We start from the raw sequence: 22,682 nt of genomic DNA, 5'->3' as shown, positions 1-22,682 counted from the left end.
TGTTGACAGATGGACTGAATGGCCTCCATTGCTATAAAAAATCTGTGATTTTAACCATTCTGCAGCCTCTGAATGAGAGTGCCAATTAATGCCAGATTAGAGACAGTTATGTGCAGCAGGCCTATGCCGAATAGAAACTGGATTAGGATTGCCCTGTTTATTTTTGCATAAAGCCATTGCAGCCAGCAAATAAAGACTTTTATCTCTTGGGTCTGGGCAAAGTTTGAAGCGAGGTCCTAGAGATAAAAGGTGAGCATTAACCCAGTTCCATGTCCCGTATCAGTGAAGTCAAAACCAAACAGTAATAAAAGGCACCAGAAAGACAGCCAGCCCTGTGAGGACTCGCTGATTGGGCTGCTCTCTGTTGGACGTTGCTGAGTACTCACAGGCTTGGTGTGGAGCTGAGAGGCCTTGGAAGTAAGTAGCTTTAGAAATGATCTTGCGCTGAGGACACATTGGCATCGATCGCTATTGAATATTATATAAGCCAAGGGAGAAAACTCTTGAGTTAGCAAAACGACAATGAACCTGTCACGGAGACGCCCCAGACAGACAAATTCTGTTCATTCAGAAATGTGTACCATAGTTCCAGTCTGCACCAGTCGTCTTTCAGCATAACCACAACTACAGTGTAAAACCAAATGGAAAATATCTCTGAGCGAAGAACTGGAAGGACCCCCAAAACTACAGGTAGGGTATTCCAAGTTTTAATAACTCTCTGCATAAAAATTCTGCAACCCTCTCTTCATTCTCTTAGTGATTATATTAAATTCAGGCCCTGTAGTTACCGATTCACTGACCAGTGGAAATAGCTTTCCCCTATTTATCTCATCATAACCAGCCCATCATTTTGAACACCTCCATCAAATCTCCTCCTAACCTTCTTTGCTTTAACCGATGAGTCCTAGCTTTTCTCGTCTCTCGATATAACGAAAGCCTCTCATCCCTGTGATGATCTTAGAGTATCCTCTGTACCCTCTCCATGGTCTCGACACCCTTTCTAAAGTAAGGAGCCTAAAGCTGCCAATGATTTGTCTAGGTTTAGTGTTACTTCTTGGCTTTTATACTCTATTAGAAACATAGAAAATAGGAGCAGTAGTCAGCCATTCAGCCCTTCGAGTCTGCACCGCCATTCAATACTATCAAGGCTGATCCTCTATCTCAACACCATATGCCTGCTTTTTCCCCATACCCCTTGATGCCTTTTGTTTCTTGAAATCTATCTATCTCCTTCTTAAATATATTCAGTGACTTGGCCTCCACAGCCTCCTGTGGTAGAGAATTCCACAGGTTCACCACCCTCTGAGTGAAAACATTTCTCCACATCTCAGTCCTAAATTTCCGACCCCGTATCCTGAAACTGTGATTCCTTGTTCTCGACTTCCCAGCCAGGGGAAACATCCTCCCTGCATCCAGTCTATCTAACTCCTTCTGAATTTTATACGTTTCAATGAAAGCCCCTCTCATTCTTCTAAACTCTAGTGAATACAGGCCAAGTATACCTAATCTCTCCTCATAAGACAGTCCTGCCATTCCAAGAATCAGTCTGGTAAACCTTTGCTGCACTCCCTCTATGGCAAGTATATCCTTTCTGAGGTAAGGCGACCAAAACTGCACACAATACTCCAGGTGCGGTCTCACCAAGGCCCTGTATAACTGTAGTAAGACATCCTTGCTCCTGTATTCAAATCTTCTTGCAATGAAGGCCAACACACCATTTGCCTTCTTAACTGCTTGCTGCACCTGCATGTTTGCTTTCAATGACTGGTGTACAAGGACACTCCGGTCCCTCTGTACATTTACACTTCTCAAGCCATCACCATTTAAATAATATTGTCCTTATGTTTTTCCTACCAAAGTGGATAACTTCACATTTATCCACATTATACTGCATCTGCCATGTGTTTGCCCACTCACTCAACCCATCTAAGTTGCCTTGCAGCATCTTTGCATCCTCCTCACAACTCACAATCCCACCTAGTTTTGTGTCGTCAGCAAACTTGGAAATATTACATTTGATTCCCTCATCCAAATAATTTATATATATTGTGAATAGCTGGAGACAAACACTGATCCCTGTGGTACCCTACTAGTCACTGCCCGCCACCCCGAAAAAGACCCATTTATTCCTACTCTTTTTCCTGTCAGTTAACCAATTTTCAATTCATGCCAATACATTACCCCCAATCTTATGTGCTTTAACTTTGCACACTAACCTCTTATGTGGGACTTTATCAAAGGCCTTCTGAAAATCCAAATACACTACATCCACTGGTTCTCCCTTATCTATTCTATCAGTTACATCCTCAAAAAACTACAGTTGGTTTGTCAAACATGATTTTCCTTTCATAAATCCATGTTGACTTTGTCTAATCCCGTTGATATTATCTAAGTGTGCCGTTATCACATCCTTTATAATAGACTCTAGCATTTTCCCGACTACTGATGTCAGGTTAACCGGTCTGGAGTTCCCTGTTTTCTCTCTCCCTCCTTTTTTAAATAGTGGGGTTACATTTGCCACCCTCCAATCTGCAGGAACTGTTCCATAATCTATAGAATTTTGGAAGATGACAATGCATCTACTATTTCCATGGCTACCCCTTTTAGTACTCTGGGATGCAGATCATCAGGGCCTGGGGATTTATCGGCCTTCAGTCCCACTAGTTTCTCCAACACTATTTGCTTACTAATAATTATTTCCTTTAATTCTTCTTGCTCACTAGACCCTTGGTTCCCTAGCATTTCTGGGACATTATTTGTGTCCTCTTCCGTGAAGGCAGAACCGAAGTATTTATTTAATTGTTCTGCCATTTCCTTGTTCCCCATTACAAATTCTCCCGTTTCTGTCTGCGAAGGACCTACGTTTGTCTTCACTAATAATTTTCTTTTTATGTTCTTGCAGAAACTTTTGCAGTCGGTTGTTATGTTCCTTGCAAGTTTACTCTCATACTATATATTTCCCCTCTTAATCAATATCTTGGTCCTTTTTTGCTGAATTCTAAACTGCTCCCAATCCTCAGGCTTTTCTGGCAACTTTGTATAACTCCTCTTTGGATCTAATACTATCCTTAATTAGAAAAGGGTTTTTATTCCAACCTCGAGACATCCCTGTCCCGCGTCCCCACGGGCGACAAATTGATCCTCCTAGGTGACTTTAATGTCAGGGTCAGCAAAGACACAGCCCTCTGGGGAGGCGTGATTGGCAGAGAAGGGGTAGGGAAAGCCAACTCCAGCGGTACCCTACTCCTGACAAAATATCTAGAATACGAACTCCTCATTACCAACACCCAGTTCCGCCAGAGGGACAAATACAAGGCATTGTGGCAACACTCTCGCTCCAAACACTGGCACCTGCTCGACTATGTTATCGTTCGAGCCAGGGATCGTAAGGATGTGCGCATCACCCGCGCCATGACAGGAGCGGACGACTGCTGGACGGACCACCGCCTAATCAGATCCATCATCAATATAATCATAGCCCCAAAGCAGAGGGGACAGCAGAAGCAGTGCCGCAAAAAAGTTAATGCCGGGGCACTTAAAGACCCAGCTAAGAGAGCCCATACAGCCAGCGCCTCACAGCTAATCTGGCGTGCCTTGATGACCCCGAGATGCTGAATGCTCACAGCGCTTGGTCTGTCCTCCAGGTCTCCATAACCAGTGCCTGTGAAGAGGCACTTGGTTACTCAACCAGAAAACACCAGGACTGGTTTGATGAAAATGATCAGGAGATCCAAGAACTAATAGATCGTAAGCGCAGAGCATTTCTGAGCCTCAAGCAACAACCCAACTCGGGAGCTGCAAAGCAACGTTACAGACTGCTCAAGGCTGAGGTCCAACAAAAAACCCGGGACCTAAAGAACAGATGGTAAATGGAGAAAGCACAGGAGATACAACAACTGGCCGACAGCCACGACGTGCGAGGATTCTTCATTGCAGTCAAGGCCACTTACGATCCAAACTCCCAAAGCCCCGCCCCACTGCTGGCCAAGAACGGGGAAACGCTCATCAAGGACACCGAGGCTGTCAGAACCCGCTGGAAGGAGCACTTTGAAGATCTCCTCAATTGAGACTCTGCCTTTGACTCGAATGTTCTCAACTCCATCCCGCAGCATGCAACCCGCCACCACCTCAGTGAAACCTCAACGTTGCACGAGGTAGGGAAAGCCATAAAACAGCTCAAGAATAACAAGGCTACGGATGCAGATCGAATGCCTGCTGAGGCATTGAAGTATGGCGGAGAGGTGCTGTTGGCGCGGATACATGACCTCATCTCTCTCATTTGGAGGGAGGAGAGCATGCCGGGAGATCTCAGAAACGCAGTGATCGTGAGCATCTTTAAAAAGGGGACAAGTCCGACTGCGGCAACTACAGGGGAATCTCCCTATCAGCCACTGGGAAGGTTGTCACTGGAGTTCTCCTCAACCGTCTTCTCCCTGTGGCCGAGGAACTCCTCCCGCAATCACAGTGCGGATTTCTTCCCCTAGGGGGCACAACGGACATGATCTTTGCAGCACAACAGCTGCAGGAAAAATGCAGGGAGCAGCGCCAGCCCTTATACATGGCCTTTTTCGATCTTACAAAGGCCTTTGACACTGTCAACCGTGAGGGCTTATGGAGCGTCCTCCCCCGTTTTGGATGTCCCTAAAAGTTTGTCAACATCTTTCGCCTGCTCCACGACGACATGCAGGCCGCGATCCTTACCAGCAGTTCCATTACAGACCCAATCCACGGACGGACCGGGGTCAAACAGGGCTACGTCATCGCCCCAACTCTCTTCTCAATCTTCCTCGCTGCCATGCTCCACCTCACAGTCAACAAGCTCCCCACTGGAGTGGAACTAAACTACAGAACCAGTGGGAAGCCTTCAGGCCAGGTCCAAGATCACCCCAACCTCTGTCGTTGAGCTACAGTACGCGGACGACGCCTGCGTCTGCGCACATTCTGAGGCTGAATTCCAGGATACAGTCAATGTATTCCCCGAGGCATATGAAAGCATGGGCCTTACGCTTAACATCCTTAAGACAAAGGTCCTCCACCAGCCTGTCCTCACCGCACAGCACTGCCCCCCAGTTGTCAAGATCCACGCCACGGCCCGCGACAATGTGGACCACTTCCCATACCTCGGGAGCCTTTGATCAACAAAGGCAGACATTGATGCGGAGATTCAACATGCGCCAGTGCAGCCTTTGGCCGCCTGAGGAAGTGTGTTCGAAGACCAGGCCCTCAAATCTACCACCAAGCTCATGGTCTACAGGGCTGTAGTAATACCCGCCCTCCTGTATGGATCAGAGGCATGGACAACATACAGAAAACACCTCAAGTCGCTGGAGATAAATTACCAAGAATGTCTCCGCAAGATCCTGCAAATCCCGAGAGGACACGCGCACCAACATCAATGTCCTCGCCCAGGCTAACATCCTGAAGCACTGACCACACTCTGCAAGCCACATAGTTTGCATGCCAGACACGAGGCTCCCTAAGCAATTGCTCTATGTGGAGCTCCTTCACGGCAAATGAGCCAAAGGTGGGCAGCGGAAACGTTACAAGGACACCCTCAGAGCCTTCCTGGTAAAGTGCGACATCACCACTGACACCTGGGAGACCCTGGCCGAAGACCACCCTAGGTGGAGAAAGTGCATCCGGGCGGGCGTTGAGCTCTTCGAATCTCAACGATGGCAGCGTGACGAGGTCAGGCACAGGCAGCGGAAGGAGCATGCGGCAAACCAGTCCCACCCCTCCCTACCCCAACGAATGTCTGTGGCTCTCGTATTAGACTGTTCAGCCACCAAAGGACTCACTTTAGGAGTGGAAGCAAGTCTTCCTCGATTCCGAGGGACTGCCTATGATGATGATCCTTAATTTCTTTTGTTAGCCATGGTCAGGCCACTTTTCCTTTTGTGTCTTTACGCCAGAAAGGGATGTATAACTGTTGATAAACCCTGGGATCCTATATTGTCATTTTTATGCTCCCCATTTTTGCATTGGCTGCAAATATTGATATTGCACCCCAATACTCAAGTCCAGATCATTTACACATATATACATTGAGTAACTGTTCCAGTAAGTCTGGGAAAACATTGTTACAGCCTCCAGTGTGTAAAACATCCTTAACCGCTACTATCCATTTCTTGTCCTTTAACCAATTGCCTATCCATTCTCTCAAACTGCATGCTTCAATTTTAAGCCCGTTAAGCAACACCTTATCAGAGGTATTAAAATATGATGCAGCAGGAGGTGATCTTCTCGACTATTGCAGGGGCAAAGTTAAGGAAGCTTTACCCTGCATCTGGCTGTGCTGCACCTGACTTGGGAGAGCTTGATGCTAACATTGCGTACCTGAAATGGAAAGAGTTCCATTCGCCAGCACCTTGAGCAAGCTTTTGGTTTTAATATAGCATACGGTATTAGGTTAAATGCTCTTCATGGTGCATTTGGAAAACCCAAGACAAATGGACCTGGCAGCTGTATCATGTTTTCCCAATGAGCATTTTATGCATCAATTGTGCCCATCAGCAATGGTGAATAAACTGATATATTCAACAGTATTTAAAACATCTGGCATGGTGTCCCAACTGTACAGTTGGCCAACACATTACACAGTGAGGCCACACCATCATGTTGAGCCTGTAATCAGACCAATAACGATCCTGTCCTAATAAAGAAAGCATCGTTTATGTTGATTCTTAAGGAGATTCATCAGCCCATGCACACAACCGATTTTCCCAAGAAAATCCTGAAATAAAACCAGACTTGCTAGTTGGGAATATGAAAGGTTGCAAGGACTTTACTGAAAAGAAACCAGAGGTTTCTTCCAATTATTGAACAAGAAATGCAACATGAGGAAGAGAACAAGCTTTTTTCAGCTGGGGAAAAGCTACCGGACCCTGTGACATGGGCACTTGGGCTTTTGCAACATGGGATCAGGAGATCATACTTGTCCCAGCTACACAATCAGGACAGGTTTTTCATGTGTATCGATCACTGAAGCCAGACAATGCTGATCACAATCTCCTTCAGGAATTGATGCATCTGTGGAAGATCCTGAGAGAACTCTGTTAGATTTGAATGCTCTTTATCTGTGGAGGAAGAGTGAGAGGCGGAAAGACCTCTAGATCCAACAGATCCAATATTTGATCTTTAATGGTCCGAACGACCTCTCCTCCTCCTTAACCTATCTTCCGTTCTTCCTTTCCTTGCCCAAAGCAGAGTCTGAAGGTCTGGCTCTGATGAATGATCATCTGAGTAGTGCGAGTAAAGAGAATAGTATACTGATTTATCGCATTAGATTGGCAACATGGGAGGGGATTAAAGCTAGTTGGGTGGGCAGAGTCACAATTCTTAAGAGGCTGGACTGGAAATTAGTTGAAGACTGAGAATTAAATAGAATCTTCGACAGAAGGAGGCCATTTGGCCCATCGTGCCTGCGCCTTGAAAGAGCTGTCAAGTAGTCCCACTCCCCTGCTCTTTCCCCTTAGTGTGCACATTTTCCCTTTCTGTTACCATTTGGGAATTTATTACAGACCATCAAATTATGTGAAAGAAATCGAGGAAGAGATTAGAAGGCAATTTAGAGAAGTTTGCAGGATCAACGGTATTAATAGGGGACTTCAGCCATCCTACAGTCGACTGGGATTGGACAAAGATTTGTGGCAGAATGTGGAGGGGTTCTTAGAATGTATCCAGGATTGATTCTGTAATCCAATAATAAGGATGCAGTGCTCAAACTGGTTCTCGGTAGTGAAACAGAACCAGTAATTAGAAGTTAAGAGAACACACAAGGTTTTACCATCACCTAGAGCCACATTGAAAATAGATAAAGAATAAGAGAAGTTCAAAATATAAGGTGTTTGGCTGGATGTGCGCTGAATTTCAGCAGAATAAAAGAACAAACCAGATTAAATGATTAAAAAAATGCCAGATCAAACCGTGGACCAGCAATGGGAGATATTGAAATCCAAGATGAGTAAGGTGCAAAGGAAATACATTCGGACGAGGAGTAAAGCATTTGTCAAAGGCAGGGATTCCGTGAATAAATATAGAGCTTAGTACAAAAATGAGGCTTTAAAAGTGCCATATAATAAATCATCATCAAAGGCAGTCCTTCGAAATCAAGGAAATCTTGCTTCCACTCCTAAAGTGAGTTCTCAGGTCACTGAACAGTCTCTGTCACAGATGGAACAGTCACTGAAGGAAGGGGTGGGTGGGGACTCTCATTTGACGCACGCTCCTTCCGCTGCCTGTGCTTGCTTTCGAGGTGCTCATCGCCCTCCTGGATGCTCTTCCTCCATTTTGGGTGGTCTTGGGCCAGGGATTCCCAGGTGCCAGTGGGGATGTTGCACTTAATCAAGGAGGCTTTGAGAGTGTCCTTGAAACATTTCTTCCGCCCACCTGGGGGTCGCTTGCCGTGTCGGAGTTCCGAGTAGAGCCCTTGCTTTGGGAGTCTCGTATCGGGCATGCGGATGATGTGGTCCGCCCAAAGGAGCTGATCAAGTGTGGTCAGTGCTTCGATCTTAACAGTCTTCTCCCTGTGGCTGAAGAGCTCCTCCCAGAGTCACAAGGCGGATTCCATCCACTACGGGGTACAACGGATACGATCTTCACCGCACAAAAACTACAAGAGAAATGCAGGGAACAGCACCAACTCTTGTACATGGCCTTCTTTGACGTCACAAAGGCCTTTGACACTCAACCATGAGTGACGATGGAGCGTCCTCCTCCGTTTCGGCTGCCCCCAAACATTTGTCACCATCCTCCGCCTGCTCCACGATGACATGCAAGCCGTAATCCTGACCAACGGATCCACCGCAGACCCAATCCATGTCCGGAACGGGGTCAAGCAAGGCTGCATCATCACGCCAACGCTCGTCAATCTTCCTTGCTGCAATGCTCCATCTCACTCGCAACAAGCTCCCCGCTGGAGTGAAACTAAACTATAGAACCAATGGGAACCTGTTCAACCTTCATCGCCTCAAAGCTAGATCCAAGATCGTCCCATCCTCTGTCATCGAATAAATATAGAGAAGTGAGAAAAAAAAATACAGAAGGGAAGCAAAAGAAAGGAAGGATAATAAAACTGGCAGCCACAGAATCATCGAATGTACAAGCACAGAAAAGGCCCACAAAACCATCAAGTCTGTGCCGGAGTTTTCTCCACAAGCCAGCTAGTCTAACCCTCCTGCTCACTCTCATTCATAAAATTACATAGAAAAGACACACACAGATAGAGACCATTCATTCCAACCAGTCCATGTTGGTGTTTATTCTTCACCCAAGCAATAGTGCCTTCTCCATTTCCAGATCCTGTCATTTCCCTTTCCTTCAACCACCAACCTAACCTATTGCAAAATGTTAACACTGTCTCTGCTTCAGTCACCAACTCTGGTCGTGCACTCCACAGCTTTGCAGCCCAGTGCGAAAAAAGATTTCTCCTGCTATCTGTCCTGAAGCTCTTATATTTCATCCGATATCTATGTCCCTTCATTCTAGACCTCTGAATCACTGGAAACAGTCTGTTTCGATCTACTCTATCTGTATAATTTTAACCAGTTCTATAAAATCACCCCTTACTCTCTGTTCTAAATGAAAGCAGTCCTCATTTTTCCAGTCTTTCTCCATGTTTGAGTTTCCTCATACAGATTACCTGGTCACTCATTCATTGCTTGAGGAGACTATTTATGGCACTTGACTATGTACAAATTGGCTACTGAAAAAGGCAACATAGCACAAATGATGCGTCCCAAAAGTAATCCACTCATTGTAAACATTTTGTGCCATCATTCGGATGGGATAAGATGCAATATTAATTTAAGTTCTTTCTTTTATCATTTACTGTGGATTTCCCTTCCCGATTCTTACTTCCAAAATGTATTCATTGGTATTTTCTTCACCTGCCGCAAGCCTGTCTATGGCCTCCTGCAGCCTTTCACAAGCTTAGTCATAGTTTATCATGCCTAACAATTTGGCATTGTTAACAAATTTCAACATTGTTCTCTCAGGCTTGAAGGGCCGAATGGCCTACTCCTGCACCTATTTTCCTTGTAAATCCAGAACATTTGTGCATGTAGTGAATAGGAGCACCACTCACCACATATTTTCATTGAGAAACTTGCTATTACCCCTTCCCTTTGACTTCTGCCTCCAACTATCTCTCCTGTGTGGTACCTTATCACATGATTTTTGAAAATCCATTTAAACCATTCAAACTTCTTTTCTCTCTCCTGTTATTTCCTTAAAGATTGGTTAAATACGACCAGCTTTTTTGAAATCCGTGCTGACTTGTCGTGATTAGCTCCTGTTTCTATTACAGCACTGAGTAATTTCACCCTGTATTACAGACCCAAGCAGTTTCACAACTGAAGAAAGATTGACTAGCCCATGATTTCATGGTTTCCCCATCACCATAAAGGGAATAGAAAAGGGGCGCAGTATGCATTTGGCCTCCGTTTGTTGTTAGAGAGGAAGGTGAAGCTCTAGGAGCACTTGAGGTGAGTGTGAAAGAGCCAGAACTGGAGACAAATATTCAAAAGGACATGGTGTTTAAAACAAATGTAATTAAATTTAGAGAACAAGTTCCCCGGGCCCAGGATCCAGGAATACTGAGGGAGGTTGGTGAGAAGATAGTAGAGGCACTAACCATAATGCTACAAATATAATTGGCAACAGGAACTGTGCCAAAAGACGAGGGTGACAAATGTTGCACCCTTTCCAAGAAAGGAGAAAGGGATAAGCCGGGGAATTATAGTCTTACCTGATGAAAACAGCAACAAATCCTGAACTTTGAATTGTCAATCTGGCTCAGTGGTAGCATTTTCACCTCTGAGTCAGGTCGTAGGTTCAAGATTCACTGCTGGAAGCACATAATGTAGGCGGTTACTTCAATGCAGAACTGAGGAAGTGCTGCACTGTCAGAGATGCCATTCTGCAGACGAGACGTTAAACAGAGGCCCCATCTGCCTGCTCAGGCTGAAGTAAAGGATCCTATAGTGGTATACAAGGTGCTGCTGGCCAATATTTATCCGTGAACCAACATTACAGTTGCTGTTTGTTGGACCTTGCTATGTGCAAAATGGCTGCCACGTTTGTCTGCAAAACAACAGTGACTGCACTTCAAAAGTAAAGTGCCTTTGGCCTTTGAAGATGCAATAGCCTGACTTCAAGGATTGAGTTATGAGGAGAGATTACACAAATTATTCCCGAGAATTTAGGTGGTTAATGAGTGATCTGATCGAAGGTTTCAGGATATTAAGGGGAACAGATAGGGTAGAACATAAGAAATAGGAGCAGGAGTAGACCATTTGGCCCCTCGAGCCTGCTCCACCATTCAATAAGATCATGGCTTCTCTGATCCTGGCCTCAACTCCACTTCCCTGCCCGCTCCCCATAACCCTTGACTCCCTCATCATGCAAAAATCTGTCTATCTCCACCTTAAATATATTCAATGACCCAGCCTCCACAGCTCTCTGGGGTAGAGAATTCCAAAGATTCACGACCCTCAGAGAAGAAATTCCTCTTCATTTCTGTTTTAAATGGATGGCACCTTATTCTGAAAAAATGACCCCTCGTTCTAGATTCCCAAACAAGGGGAAACATCCTCCCTGCATCTACCCTGTCAAGTCCCCTCAGAATCTTATACGTTTCAATAAGATTACATCTCAGTCTTCTAAACTCCAATGAGTACAGGCCCAACCTACTGAACCTTTCTTCATAAGACAACCCCTTCATCTCAGGAATCAACCTCGTGAACCTTCTCTGAAATGCCTTCAATGCAAGTATATCCTTCCTTAAATAAGGAGACCAAAACTGTACGCAGTACTCCAGATGTGGTCTTACCAACACCCTGTACAGTTGTAGCAGGACTTCCCTACTTTTATACTCCATCTCCCTTGCAATAAAGGGCACCATTCCATTTGCCTTCCTAATTACTTGCTGTACCTGCATGCTAACTTTTTGTGTTTCATGTACAAGGACCTACAGATCTCTCTGTACTGAAGCATTTTATAATCTCTCCCCATTTAAATAATAATTTGCTTTTTAATTTTTCCTACCAAAGTGGATAACCTCACATTATCCCACATTATACTCTATCTGCCAAATTTTTGCCCACTCACTTAGCCAATCTATATCCCTTTTTAGATTCTTTGCATCCTCCTCACAACTTGCTTTCCCACTTATCTTAGTATCAGCAGTAAATTTGGCTATATTACACTCGGTCCCTTCATCCAAGTCATTAATATAAATTATAAATAGTTGAAGCCCCAGCACTGATCCCTGTGGCACCACACTAGTTACAGTTTGCCAACTTGAAAATGACTCATTTATCCCGATTCTCTGTTTTCTGTATGTTAGCCAATCCTCTATCCATGCTAATATATATTACCCCCAACCCCGTGAGCTCTTATCTTGCAGTAACCTTTTATGTGGCACCTTATCGAATGCTTTCTGGAAATCCAAATACACAACATCTACTGGTTCCTCTTTATCCATCCTGCTCGTTACATCCTCAAAGAACTCCAGCAAATTTGTCAAACATGATTTCCCTTTCATAAAATCATACTGACTCTGCTTGACTGCATTATGATTTTCTAAATTCCAGCTACTACTTCCTTAATAATGGACTCCAGCATTTTCCCAAAGACAGATGTTAGGCTAACTGGTCTATAGTTTCCTGCTTTTTGTCTCTCTCCTTTCTTAAATAAGGACGTTACCTTTGAGATTTCCCAGTTCACTGGGACCTCTCCAGAATCCAGGAAATTTTGGAACCAATGCATCCACTATCTCTCCAGCCACCTCTTCTAAGACCCTAGGATGCAAGCCATCAGGTCCAGTGCACTTGACTGCCTTTAGTCCCATTAGTTTGCCTAGTGATAAGAGAGAAACTATTTCTGCTGGTTGCGGATTCTAGGACTAGGGTGCATAGTCTAAAAATTAGAGTAATTCTCAAAATTCAGAAGTGAAATTAGGTAATACTTCTACACAAAAGCTGGTAGAAGTTTGGAACTCTCTTCCGCAGACGGCAATTGATTCTCGATCAATTGTTAATTATAAATCGGAGATTAATAGCTTTTTGTTAACCAAAGGTATTAAGGGATAGGTGGTAAAGGCGCGTATATTGAGTTAGATTACCATAATCTCATTGAACAGGCTCAAGTGGTTGAATGACTTACTCCTGTTCCTACGTTTCAATGTCAGCTCTTTTCTTCAACTAGAGCAGTGTGAAGCTATACTAGCACAGAGGACACTGCTTGCTCACCCTACAATTTGTATTATAGAAGCAGTCACTCACCTTTCCGTTCCTCCTCGGAGATATCATGGATCCTCTGCTCCACAAAGTCTGCATATGATGCTGCATACCACACCTGCAACCACACACACACAGCAACGCTTAGAGAAAGACAGCAACGCTCAGAGAAACACAGTCCGCCTTAATGGTCACCACCACCCCATGAGTTTCACAGCAGTCGTCTGCATTCCCCTTCTTCAATACATCTCCTCTTCATTATTAAAGCAAGTATTTCAACTTCATATCTGCAACAACCAATGGCATAGCCCCTATTATTGTTTTGTCCTTTAGATTCCTGGATTTAGCTCACATTATTTTTTTTCCTCTCGTCAACTTCCCTGCCTTCTGTCCTGAAGGCACTGACCCTTTGCAAAGGCTCAGTTCCATCGGAGCCAGATATATTTTGTTACCTCACCCAAGTGAGCCTAGACAATGTCAGCAGGCGACCTCACCAAATCCCACACACACCTTTCAGCAAAGGTCACAGCACAGCCATCAGGAGTGGGAACCTGACCAAGTTTCCCTCTATTAGCCCAAGAGCTGGTGGGTGGGGGAGTGGGATTAGAATTTCCCAACTGCAGACCTGGTTCAAATCAGCTAACTCAATACTAAACTATTATAAACCTCTGACGGGTATCAAAGTCATCAGCCTGGTGACACCCTGTAACTGAAGCAATGACTTTATCGGTCCTTAATCTTCTTCCTTCCTCTTGAGGGTACTAACTCATCTGGTCACTGTTCAGGCACCATTTCTCACGTGAGCCTGGAGAGCAAGTGTTGGAAAAATACTTATATTCACTCAAATACAATTTTCAATAGAGGTCACTGAACCGCAATCAGGAGCAGGAATTTGGCTGACTGTTGCTCCTCCTTCATCCAGCACCACAACTATAATGCCCCAATTGCTGCCTGCCTGATATTTAACTCGGAGAGTCAGGAAACATGGCAGGCTTCAAGACCTTCTGGCCTGCTTGGCTTGGTACGAGATGCCCTTCTGTAAACCTTTCTGGCACTGGAGCGGAGGCTGCAACAATCGCAACAGCAACTTCAAAATGTCCCGTAACAGATACCGCAACCAGCTGCAACCCAAACATGGAACTCAGACAGACTTCCTCTCACTGCTCAGGATTCATCAATGCTGAAGTTATGTGACATGAACAACCAGCCCACCAATGAGAACTTGTTCCAATGTGGCAAATTATTGCACTGGGCCCATTGGGGTTCTTTGTGTCAGGATTACACAAGGAGCAACGTTTGAGCTGGTGAAAGGAATGATGCAACAGATGCTGCTGCTGAACAGAGACACAGCATTTGGATGCTGTTTTCAGCCTATCTGGAACATATTTTTATATGGTTCCCAGTTCCAGAATAGAGGGCAGAACATGGAGGCACAGGAAGAGGCAGAATTTAGTCTTAATATACTGAAAAGAAAGAAATTACACAAAAATATATAACATTTAGAGAGTAAATGAGAAATAAAGAATAGGCAAAGCAATTAAAAAATATATATTTGAATGTTAGCAGACTTCCCATGGCATTACTCAAAGTAACTCAGGTGAATAATGCATTATTCTGGTGCTAAACTACACCCATGTCCCCTACAAGAACACAAAGTTTACCATTTGTTAAGTTACCACAGGCAATAAAGCTTAATTGATTGGTCAAAGAAAATGGCAGTAAGTATTAGGCTCAAGATTTCTTCTGCACCTGGAACTGGCCTCCTCTGGTTCCTTTCTGTGTAACATGTTATCCTGGTGCTTAATGGACTTGCACAAAACACACTTTTATCTACATGTCATATTTATGAAGCACAAACAACGACAATCATAACTGAAATTTAGTACAAAATGGAGCAATGAGCCAGTAATGAAAACCAATCACAAAATTTCCAAAATTATCAATCCAAAATAGTTAGCCAGCAAACAGCCGCAAATAACATGGAGCAGAAAGGGACCCAATGAAATTGCTCCTAGCATATTTTGAAAATTCTTTCGCCAGCCATTTTGTTTGTCACCTTGCAATAACATTTCCAACGTAAACCAAAGTAAATAATTGCATGCACAATATTAGAGTTGCCTACGCAGATGATGTTTGTATGTTTGGAAAGTCTTCATGAAAGTTCCAAGATCTGTCCCTGTATTGGAAGCTGGGGCTTCAGATTGTCCCTGTGCACTACACTCTGCACTGCCTTCACAAGCTATCTGGCCTGTTTTCTTAATGCACTTAAAACAACTGAGTTGTCTATTCTGCATGTCCATTGAGTATATCATTCACCCACGTAACTGACCATTGATGCCTTCCCTTGCTGACAAGCCCTTCAGATTACTGAGCTTCGCCCTTTCTATTTGAGCTAACACGCTCTCTCGCCACTCTACACCCAGGTGACTCCACCTTTTGCATTTGCTCTAGGCTCATACCTGGCTTCTAGATCCAACCTCAAATCAATGTCCTTCACTGCCCACCCAGGTGGTGCAACAATCGATTCATATTCATTACACATCACTGTCAAGTGCTTTCATCGATAAAGATGGAATTTCACATAAAGTCACATCTGCACCAGCCAAGCCCACTCCCAAAACATTGTTTTAATCCTTCTTTTTGTTGCAGGTGAATATTTGCAAAATATGGACAAAAGGAATTAAATGCTCCACTACTTTAGGAATTAATGTTGAAATTAATGACAATTGCTTATAGTGTTAAGCACTTAAGTACTGAAATGTCCTTTGCCTTACAGGAGAGCAACCAAATGTGAATATTCCATTCCCACCCAAATCCAGCTACTCATGTGCTCTCCACCCCCTCCCCAGTTGTGGTAGTCAGACTCTTCTGAAGAAAAAGAAAGACTTGCATTTATATAGCGCCTTTCACGGCCACTGGACGTCTCAAGGCGTTTTACAGCCAATTAAGTACTTTTGGAGTGTAGTCATTGTTGTAATGTAGGAAATAGGGCAGCCAATTTGTGCACAGCAAGCTCCCACAAACAGCAATGTGATAATGGCAAGATAATGTTTTTGTTATGTTGATTGAGATAAATACTTTTGACACAAAGGGAGTGTGAGTAATAGGCTGATGTCTGAGAGGACACGTCTGGCTTCATACAGGGCCAGACAAGGATATTTCACAAAGGGAAATACAGAGGAGGGAGGTCATCAGTTCATTCTTCCACAGAAATCTATAATTCCCATGAATGTGATTATCAGAGAGTTGGCGCCCAAGTCTTTGTGAGGGGTGGAGGGGAAAGAGGGGGAGACAGAGACAAACATGTAGCTAAGAATTCCTCTCTGCTACATGCAGCAAAATCAAGAGTAAAAACTGAAATCTCCTCCTATTGCCATTGCATGTGAGCACCATTAAAGAGTTTGATTTTTTTTTAAATACACTTTATTGTTACATTGTTTTAATAATAATGTTACTCCTTAGCTTTCAGTGTCATTATCGCTGTGCCACTGACGATAGAATTTTGCAGAGCAGCCAGCACTTCAACAGTACGAACATATTTTCTGTAATATCTAATTTAGATGTTAAACATCTGGTAAATGCTTAACATTTGAATTAAACATCACAGGAAGGATCCAAGCACCTGCAAATTGCGGTATTAATGTACTGTGACTAGATGTCACTACCACTTTACATGGATATATTTCTTCGTATTAACAATGATATGACCACCACCTTATACTTAGATAGCACCATTAACATAGAAAAATATCCCAATACACTGCAAAACGACACAAAGAAAGGCAGACGCTGAACCAAATAAGGAGCTATCGGGGGGGGAGGGGGGTTGTTGACCATAAGCTGGGTCAGAGAAGTGGATTTTAAGCAGGGTCTTAAAGGAGGAGGGAGGTGGAGAGGGGTATTGTGAAAGAATTCCAAAGCCCCAGGGTTGGTGGCTGAAGGCATAGCCAAGGGAGGGGAGACATACACAAGAGACGGAGTGAGAGGAACAGGGTCTTCAGGACAGAGGACGGGTGGTTACTGGGCTGGAGGAAGTTACAGAGATAGGAAGGGGATGGATGGATTTAAACAATCTGAGCTGCTGGGGACTGGAAGCCAGTGTGGGCCCTTGACAGGGGTGGGGGGGATGTACAAGTGAGGCGGGCAGCTGTACTTTACACAGGGTGAAGGATGGGTGACTGCTCAGAAAAGCATTGGTGGAGTTTAGTCTGGAAGTGACAACGGCAGACACACAGGTGAAGATAGGCTGAAGTAAGCAATATAATAGGTGAAATTAAGTGGGCTTTGTGATGGAGCAGGTATAGGGTTGGAAACTCAGCTCTAGTTCGAATGGGACACTGGGGTCACAAAATAAATGGGTGATTTGGGCAGACTGCCACTTGCACCCGTCCATTATATACCATGTACTCTTTTACCTTGAGTTCCTGCTTCGGCTCGATATGTTTGATGGTGGTGAAGTAGAGATCCTTGCCGTACTGGTACACCACCAGGTTCTGTTCCAAGTGGTTCCGTGCTTGACGTACAAACATCATCCAGTTGCACAAGTGCTCATCGGAGAGATCAAACCACAGGTCCCCAGGTTTCTCCCCCTCTATATAGTCCTCCCGTCCTACCCCCATAGCAACCTGTGTAGAAGAAAAAAAAATTGCATTAATATAGCGCCTCATCGTCACTGATGCTTCAACGTGCTTCACACAACAAACGTTTTTGTTGTGCAGTCACTGTTATGTTTTGCTCCTGCAATACCCCACAAAGACCACTCTCAATTGACCAATTAATCTATCTGTACCTTTACATAGATTGCTCTCTGAAAGCAAAACTCACCCAAACCTTGATCAAGTTTCTAATATGGATAAATGCCTAAGGCTTTTTCGAGGGAGGAATGTTGCCCAGGATGTTGGGCAAACTCTTCTCCAAATAGTGCCATGGAATCTTGAACATTCATCGTGACACTGTCCATAATGTAACACTCGAAGAACTGCACGACAGTCAGCCAAGATCGTGAGCCGGAGCTCGTGCCCAAACCTCTAATCCAGATTCCAGTGCTACCAACTGAATCAATGAGAGAACAAACCAACACCCAAACTGGTAACCATGATTTTACATCCAAGAGTTGGTCACCTAACACAAACCAATCTTAGGCCTGCCTGAGAGAGGCAGGTTTACATCACATCAGGTGTATGTCCTGCAAGGCAACCGGCCTCCTGCCCTCCGTTCTACAATTACACACAGGAATGAATCTTCACTGTTTTGCAGTAGACCTGCTTCAGCAACATAGACAAATGGTGCACATGCCAGCAGCTGAACACACCCAAACAAACCACCTTCCAGTACTGGTCAACAGCAATCTTAAAGAAAGATTTGGATTTATATAGCGCCTTTCACGACCAACGGATGTCTCAACGCGCTTTACAACCAATGAGTTACTTCTTTGGAGTGTAGTCACTGTTGTAATGTAGGAAACATGGCAGCCAATTTGCACACAGCAAGCTCCTACAAACAGAAATTTGATAATGACCAGATAATTTTTGTTATGTTGATTGAGGGATAAATATTAGCCAGGACACCGGGATAACTCCCTTTTTCTTCTTCGAAATAGTGCCATGGGATCTTTTATATCCACTTGAGAGCGCAAAAGGGGGCCTCAGTTTAATGGCTCATCTGAAAGATGGCACCTCCGACGGTGCAGAGCTCCCTCAGCACTGCACTGGAGTGTCAGCCTAGATTTTTTTGTGCTCAAGTCCCTGGAGTGGGACTTGAACCCACAACCTTCTGATTCAAAGGCGAGAGTGCTGCCCACTGAGTCACAGCAGACACTGGGTCTTCGCCCACTTTCCCAAGAGGTACCATTTCAAAGACATCTGCACATGTCCTTGGGACTGGATGCCAGTTAGTCAATTACTTCCCTTTCACTTTCAGGGTCTAATCTCAAATCCAGGCCAGACTGATTGAAAGCCTCCTCTGACTGCTGTCTGCAAAGTGAAAAGTGTTTGGGAAATATCAACCCAGTAGGCACAGGTCAGCACTGATTCGACAATCTCACCTCAGACCAGTGAGAGAAGTGGAAAATGTAAAATATTACACTGGTGGAGTGGGGATACTCTTGAGGTTGGTGATGAGGCACATTTTAGGGGCTGTGTACTCTGAATCTAAACATACTAAAGCTCAACTGGGTGTTTTTGATGCTATTTCAGACAGTGTCAGAAAGTGTTCAAATCCCAACTGTGATCCCAAAGCCCTTACTGTGATGAGATCAACATTCACAATTAAGCAGAAATGAGAAATACAAAAAGGAAACCTTTCCTACCTTCAGGAATTAAAAAATTATCGATAATGACTAATTTTAGTAATTTACTGCAGTTCTACAAAGCAAATTTCAAGTCTTGTAGACCTGTACGGCATTTCAAAATAAAATATGTTCATTCTGATCAGGCCAAGAGACATACCTTTAAATGAATGTATTCATCCGTGAGCTCAGACTGCTTAATTAATGGTCCCTCTACAGGGCCAAACTGCGTGCGTTTTGGAATGCGCCTCTTGGAGAATATTCCACCAGCAAACCGGTTGATGTACAGAATAAGTGGCAGACTGGCCTTGGCCTTGCTCAGGACAGGCCGATTGGGAATGCAGTGCAGAGTGCCATGTTTGAGGCATGCAGCTGGATGAGCATTATTACAATCCTCACACCCTGTAGAAAAGAACAGCAGCAAGATCACATTCCCACAATGAGGAAAATAACAGGGACTTCCATTTCTGTTAGAATTTATTTTATGATGTGAAATTGCGGACAGTAATACTCTGACAGTAGGCTGCCGACAGCCTCTATCGTGACCCTGTCATCTTATAATTAGCACCCTACTCGGAGAACTGCATCACCGCGAAAACACCAAAATATCATTCGTGTTTTTACATGACAAATGGCAGAAATTCTTCCTCTAAACTTCAGTGGGACAGCAATAAAAGTGTGCAATTTCCCACTTACATAAATCACATGGATTAAAGGGCCTTAGAGGGCCTAGATCCCAATCATCAATATCAGATGAGTCTACATCATCCTCATCCTCGTCTTCATCCTCATCTTCTTCAGAGTCCAGGTCATGTTCAGCTGTATCCAGTGTTTCTGGCATTTGTTGCGTAGGGCTGCTGACCCCTGTTATCCGAGGTATCCCGTGATTCGGCACAGGCAAATGTGACTGGCAAAACAAAGAGCGAGCAAGTTACTGGAAGTCATGTTAGCAAGGAACCAACATCTTCACTCTGTTGCCCTCAATTAAAGATCAACCGCTGCCTGACCCACTGTCATTCCCAGTAAAACACTTATCCCGATCTCTCTCTTTTTCATTCTCGTACTCTGCTTTGATTGTTTCTGACAATTACTCCAATACCTCAGGGAACTACCTGAACTTCCTATTGCCTTTCCCCAGTACTGGTAGATGCAGATTTGCACCTCACATTAATCCCCTTTGTATCATTTCTGACAATTGTTTAACTTCTGTTGAGATCACTAGTATTTTACCTGAGAATTGTTCTCCACCGCCATTGGCTGCTGTGCCTCTGTCACACTGCCGAGGACTGTCAGATTGGCACCAGTCATGTTCTGGTTGGCAGGCAGGAGAACCGTTACCTGGGTATAAATAAACCGATTTGTCAGAGCAAGCAAGCAGCAATCAAGTGATGTGTCAGACCTGGATTATTCATTTTACCAAGTATTTTTTCAGATAATTTATTGTCACCTGAGAGAATGAATTCCAACAAAATGAAATATCACTCTCATAAATCACTGAATCTCATCCATTTGACATTTGCCCTCAACTATAAACTGCATTGTGCACTGGTCAGAACATACCTCCGTGTATGGATCTACTTTTGATAAACTATGGCTAGTTGGTACAGAACTAACTTGAGATAATCTGGATTACTCGTTCAGAAAGGACAACACAGGATCTGAAAGAATTGAGGTTCCTTTAATCTAGATATGGAAGGAAAGAGTGTAGGACCATATCTATACATAAACACAACTTGATGAAGAAGAGAAAAAGAAAAACACAGACAGGAATGCCAGGGAGAGTAAATAAATACAAAGGAATTAAAAATAAAAGGGAAGACCAGCACTCCCTCAGTGCTGCAGTGAAGTGTCAGTTTAGATTACGTGCTCATGTCTCTGGAGTGGGGATTGAACCACAACCTTCTGACTCAGACTTATTTACCATGCGCCTGCATTTTTCTAACAAGTTTTTTCTGAGATACTGTATTGAATCTGGGTAGATAAAGGAATTATCGTGTACCCTGTATATGGACATTCAGAATATCCACATACAGGGTACACGATAATTCCTTTATCTACCCAGATTCAAAAACACTCAAATTTATCAAACATGGCTTGCCTTTAATAAATCCATACTGTCTGTTGTTGACTATTGCATACATCTCTAAAAGCTCACTCATTTCATCTCAAATTATGGACTCTAACGGGGAAAAATTGGGTATCGTCCCATTTGGGGGCGGTAATACTCAGCAGACATGAGATTTTGCGGCAGGCGCAGAGGTCTCGCCTCTCGGGAGAAATTGGGGTTACCGCCCCCAAAAGGAAGTGGACCGCTAAAGGAAGCGCTCCACTTCTTCTCTGGGACGCTAGCGGGGCAGGCGCGTCGAGAGTGGGGTGCAGCGCTTGGCACTGGTCCACGTAGTGCTGCTGGGTGGGAGGGGCTCTTCCCTTAGTTCAAGGTACGGGCCCAAGGTGCACAGTGTGCAGCTAAAAAAGGGTCCTTCCTGGACCACCAGGAGCGAGGGTGCGGTGCCAACATCTGACCAATCGCGCCACAGCGTCCTGAGATTAAGGGGTTGCCATATGAAGAAAGGTTGAGCCTATAACTCTTGGAGTTTAGAAGAATGAGAGGTGATCTTATTGAAACATGTAAGACTCAGAGGGCTCGACAGGGTAGGTGCTAAGAGGATGTTCCCCCTTGTGGGGGAATCTAGGGGACATAGTTTCAGAATAAGTGGTCGCCCATTTAAAACAGAAATGAGGAGGAATTTCTTCTCTCAGAGGGTCGTGAATCTTTGGAATTCTCTACCCGAGGCCTGTGGAGGTTGGGTCATTGAATATATTTAAGGCAGATTTTTGAACAATAACAGAGTAAAGGGTTATGAGGAGCGGGCAGGGAAGTGGAGCGGAGCCCATGATCAGATCAGCCATGATCTTAGTGAATGGCGGAGCAGGCTCGAGGGGTGAAATGGTCCACTCCTCCTCCTATTTCTTATTTTCACGACTACACATATTTAATAATTCGTTAGAACAAGTTGCAGTGCCAGAGGGCTAGTGGATAGCTTACATAATACCTATATTTAAGAAGGGGGATAGAAAATGTCCAGCGAATTATAGACCAATCAGCTTAACATCAGTGGTAGGAAAAATAATGGAAGCCCTACTAAAGGAGAAAATAG

At 44.2% G+C, this 22,682-nt stretch overlaps 1 protein-coding gene across 3 annotated transcripts in view; it reads right to left on the bottom strand.

Moving 5' to 3' along the window:
- prdm10 (PR domain containing 10) overlaps window positions 1-22,682 on the bottom strand; it is a 187,255-nt gene that overhangs the window by 112,080 nt on the left and 52,493 nt on the right. For all 3 annotated transcript variants that reach the window (XM_070894241.1, XM_070894243.1, XM_070894242.1), the window contains exons 5-9: window positions 20,755-20,862; window positions 20,221-20,431; window positions 19,685-19,926; window positions 17,654-17,863; window positions 13,284-13,356 (exon numbers count right to left, since the gene is read on the bottom strand). In XM_070894241.1, coding sequence (XP_070750342.1) covers window positions 13,284-13,356; window positions 17,654-17,863; window positions 19,685-19,926; window positions 20,221-20,431; window positions 20,755-20,862 — 844 coding nt within the window. The remainder of the gene's footprint in view (window positions 1-13,283; window positions 13,357-17,653; window positions 17,864-19,684; window positions 19,927-20,220; window positions 20,432-20,754; window positions 20,863-22,682) is intronic.

The sequence above is a fragment of the Pristiophorus japonicus genome, chromosome 11 (genome assembly GCF_044704955.1).
Source record: "Pristiophorus japonicus isolate sPriJap1 chromosome 11, sPriJap1.hap1, whole genome shotgun sequence".
NCBI classification, from domain to species: Eukaryota; Metazoa; Chordata; class Chondrichthyes; family Pristiophoridae; genus Pristiophorus; species Pristiophorus japonicus.
The sequence above is the reverse complement of the archived record's forward strand: the minus strand, read 5'-3'. Positions and strand labels throughout refer to the sequence as shown.